A 4,786-nucleotide genomic window follows, 5' to 3' on the forward strand; every position below is an offset into this window, starting at 1 on the left:
TATTTTAATAATCGATTAGTCATCGATTAATCGATTAATCGTGGCAGCCCTAGTTGTGTACCTACTCCTAACATGAGTGTATTTAATGTATGTGTGACGACAGTACTTTTGAGTTCACGCCACGTTTTAAACTCAGGGCCCATGGGCCAAATCTGGCCGCCATTAACTTTTTATCCAGCCCCAAAGGTAATACTTTAAATATGAATTAGGTTTATGGTTTCTCTTTGTGTTACTGTGATTAGTGTGTTCTTCTCATGACAGCAGACCAACTTTCAAGCCAAGAAAATTAAGTTTGAATTTTTCATTATTTTTTTTATTTTAATTTCCAGTTATTTCTTATTTTGGTGCAGAAAGAGTAAGACAATCGATTTTAGTTATCTTTTGCTGGGTTCTTTTCTTATTTAAAGGTCAAATAGTTTGATTTTTAGAGAGGCTATCACAAAATGTTTTTTAAGATATATATAAAAAAAGCTTTTGATGGAAAGTAAGGCATAATAAATTAATGCTGAGTGTTTCTAATTTGAAACTTTCTTCATCTGTTAGCTTATGTATGTTCTAAATGCTACATAAAACATAATTTGTATTTCTATAAGAATAATTTATTATATAACATTTCTTCAATCCATATGGACAGAAGTTGGCTCTTAGTTTGAACTACAGCAAGTTTTAAATTTTGGCCCCCGTGTCTAACTGAGTGGGACACCCCTGGTTTACACCAACCAAATAAAATACTACAATAATACAGTATAGGTTTACCTTAAAGCAACTTTTAAACCCTAAAGTCCAGCTCCTTGAATTCATGTATTTGTCCAGAGCATCCCACAGATGCATGATTTGATAGTTTGAAAACCTGAAGACCAAATCAACATCAGGACCCAATCCAACATTTAACTAACATTCCTAGAAAGTGACTTGAAATTTTGCAGTTTTTTTTTTTTTGTTTGTTTTTTTTGTTTTGTTTTTTGCTGCTTAAAAAGTCTTCAATACAAGCTTGGTTCACAGGTAAATACAGTTTTACTTGCTTTTCTAATGTATGGAGTGTGTTTCTCAAATGAGTGCATGGTTGGTTCAGAACCACGTGGACTGAAGAATCCTTTAATCAAACCTGGACTCTGAGAGTGACAGCTAGCACACAGCAGACCTTTGCCTCATGTGTCTGTCTGCTGGTCAAACTCTGTCCGACTTCCTGGAGCCGGTTACAGCAGAGGTTGTAGAACCATTTGTATCACTTCTTCACTGCAGAGGCGGAGATGAATGATTGATGAGATGAGTGCCCAGCTCATAGGGTCCCCCAGAAGCCTGTGCTGTGTGTGTCTAATACTGCCACACACGCTCACTCTGATATGACAGTAATTAACCTCAGACTGTGTTAACCCTAGCTGACCATTAGAAGGGCAAAAGGATTGATGGGCCTTGTACCAGTCCTGAACGCTCTGTACAGTTGGTTCACAGTCAAAGTGCACTGGAATGTCTTACCTTTTTGTATAAATGTGTGATGATCACGAGCTCACTGCTGAAAGTAAACACAATGTGGATTAAAACAGGAGGCAAACAATTACSAACTGAAATAAGCTTTTCCTTCATATTTACTCTATTTTTTTCCTAAGCTGATTTTGTGCTGTGATCATAATAGACCAAACAGATCTCAGGAGGGAAAGAAGTGGAACATCTCCATCAGTGTGTCCTACTTTATGAAGCTGACTTTGTCTAAAACTGTTTGTTGCTGAAAGATGTTTAATGACTCCACACTGKAGTCTGATGGAGGTCACATTTAAATTATGAAGAAAAAATTCAGTCTGAGCAAAAACTTCCAAATTGAGCATTAAGCCCTGCTGTGTGAACGTAGCCTCAAGTCTGTTAAATGTGATTGATCTCCTTGTTTACATGTGAACTGTTCAACATCAGAGGTGATCCCTTGTTGTTAGGGACATTTCTGTTTGAAAGCGGTGTTGACAGGTTCATTGAAACGGCCCGGTCACAATGCTCTTCATCTAATTGGACATCTAGACGCCTCGAATAACGGTCCTGTTAGCCCCAGTTGATTTGTCTCATTTCCAGCCTCCTCCCTGACCCCTTTGTGTGACCTCCACGACCCTGCCTCTAGTCTGGAAGGTGCTTCAGAGGAGTGTGGTGATTCGGAGTGAGATATCATATGTGGCACCTCCGTTTCAGTCCTGCAGCAGGAGAACGTGGCCACTATTTGATGAACTTTATGAGCTGTCTGTCGCCAGATGAAACGTGTTCTGATTTATTTGCTCAACTAACAAAAACAACATAATTCTCTGAAAAAAGGGACAAAGAAAGATATCAGAATGACTGCTACCTTATTCTATTACTTTTTACTTCCTGTTATGACTCCCATAGATTATTAAACTCAAGATGTTTGTTTGAAAATCCATCACTTTAAATCTGTCGAACATTAATATTTACCAGGGTTTAACGACGTTCTTGTTTAGTTTATTTGGATTTTATCAGCACTTTGTAACTTATGGTTGAAAATAAACGAGTGATGCCAAATCGTGCACTTTACACAAAGGTATAATAATCTTTGTGGGTCCAATCTGTTTGATAATAAAAATAGTAATACAGAGCGGGTGAAAGTAATTGAATAGCTGTTTGATTTTTCTGTTTTATGAGAAMGCTCATTACTTTTTTTAATCTACTTAAGGTTATTTTACTGTGTACCAGTCATTCTGGAGGTTATATAATGAGTAAGATTGATGTGAACACATATTTCTTATAGTCTGGAACATAATTTCAGGGTGGAAGTGACTCTAATGATGCCTTTTGTGTGTGTATAATTATTTTATTTTTCTCTGGGCAGTTTTGGATTGAAACGGGAACAAAGAAATACGGTCAACCAAGTTTCAGCCTGTTTATTTTGTTTTTGTTCAGCCTATTAGTATTTTCACCTCTTATGACCCAGAGAGCCCATTTATRACCTTCTTCAATAGAAATCATCATCATCATTTGCAAATTTTTAGCCACCTTACTTATTGTATAACTCATTGGTCACCGTCCCGTTTTAAATAACCAAATCATAAATGTCCATGTGCTTTGTGTTTGGCAGGACCATTCCTTCATAGTTCAGTATAATGATGGGAACGCAGAGGTGGTGTCCATGTGGGTTTGTCGCTGTCTGGAGGAGAGACGAGCTCAGCTGACRTAGAGACTCATCAGGTTTCCTCCTGCCGTCCGATCTCGATGGACCCCCTGGATGTTTGACTCCAAACCTATGAACAMTTCTGAAAAGCTTTAGGGTCTGAAAGCAAGGCACATGTGAAAAGGGAGGACTGAGTCACTGGTTGTTACACGCTTTATGTCAGAATTTACTTATTTAACGTACTTCTGCTACACGACATGGAGGATTCTGTATTCTTTTGAGAGTCTGTGCTCAGTCCAAACGCAGCAGGTGCTTCACCGAGTGTTTTTTTTTTCCAGAAGAATCCAAAAATGCTGTGAACACAACAGCCTGATGAAGCAAATGATCTCTGTTCGAAGGATCAGAGACGATAAACAACTTTCTGTGGAGACTGCAAAAGGCTGACGTGGTTGAGCTTTGCTGACGACGGCCCTCAAGTGAATGTCAAGGTTTTCTTCTATGAGTGACTGCCCATTATCTGTGCCTGGGTTACCAGTGTTGTTATTTATTACCTCAGCAAGTTGAAAATGTCACAGTTATAATAGACAGATGTTTGCCAAAAAAATGTCCTGTTTCTATACCAGAACCAGTGTAACGAGGAAAACCACTTTGGTTTGAGATTGAGGCGTGGATGAGTGCTGTCTAACATGTCTGTGTGTGTCTCCCTTCACAAGGATGATCCCTTTTTTTCCTCATTGTTGTCTCAGTACTGGAGTTCTTCTCATCACAACCATCATGTTTCTAAAATATATTCACATGTAGCCATTTGTCTCAGTGGGTCTGTGTGGTGGACCACGATCCTGCATGTTTTCAGTGTTTGTCTACCCCTGATTTGAATGAATGAGATTTACAAGCTTCTGCAGAACTTGAAGCTCTGCTGAAGAACAGGGAAACAACTAAAACTTGGATGGTGATCCTCCAGGACCAGGAGGCTGGTGTAAACCAACCTGAAAACCTAGACCAGTGAGTCAGAAGCAACAACAAAACCATATATTCACATCATTTTTAGACTCACTGGTATAAAAATGTTCTGTTCTTTTGAAAACAAACCAGGCTTTACATCAGTATAAATACTCAGCAGATGTCCTCTTGTTTTTTGTTTTTCTTTTCTTCAGCACTTTTAAGTAACAATTACAAATGTAAAGAAAATGAAACTTTGAACAGTTTATGGTGTAACTTCATCTATAAACTATAACATTTTGTGTATCTTTATTGCATTATAATAAAAARTAAGACATTTTAGTGAATCACCTACAAACATCAGTGGCCATATTATAAAGCAAAAACCTAAATTTAGTGCAAGCAACACCAAAGAGTAGCCACATCGTGAGTAAATGGATTTATCACAACTGAGACAAATGTGAAGAGCTAAGAGGCTGCTTTGATTGTCATGTAGCAAATGAAACCTGCAGCTCTAATGAGCAAGTAAAGACTTATTTTTTAACAAATTCTAAGAACATGTTGTTTAGAAGGTGTACAATGTGAGAACAATATATAAAATAAATAACCTGCATAGCACAGCAAAAAGTATGCAGTTTAACATATTACCATGTAATGTTAAAGGGTGTTTTTGTATTTAACGTGTAATATACTGTTTGATGATGGTCTTTTCTGTTCTTATCTATGTTGGCACATATCCCAGTC

The 4,786-nt window shown here is 37.7% G+C and overlaps 1 protein-coding gene across 1 annotated transcript in view; it reads left to right on the forward strand.

The window, feature by feature from the left end:
* Positions 1 to 4,382, forward strand: part of map2k5 (mitogen-activated protein kinase kinase 5) — a 66,354-nt gene extending 61,972 nt beyond the window's left edge. Inside the window, exon 22 of the mRNA XM_014001529.1 lies at positions 3,071 to 4,382. Coding sequence (XP_013856983.1) covers positions 3,071 to 3,169 — 99 coding nt within the window. The 3' untranslated portion in view covers positions 3,170 to 4,382. The remainder of the gene's footprint in view (positions 1 to 3,070) is intronic.
* The last annotated feature ends 404 nt before the right edge of the window (positions 4,383 to 4,786 follow it).

Source organism: Austrofundulus limnaeus, unplaced genomic scaffold, assembly GCF_001266775.1.
Source record: "Austrofundulus limnaeus strain Quisiro unplaced genomic scaffold, Austrofundulus_limnaeus-1.0 Scaffold9, whole genome shotgun sequence".
In the NCBI taxonomy this organism is placed as follows: domain Eukaryota; kingdom Metazoa; phylum Chordata; class Actinopteri; order Cyprinodontiformes; family Rivulidae; genus Austrofundulus; species Austrofundulus limnaeus.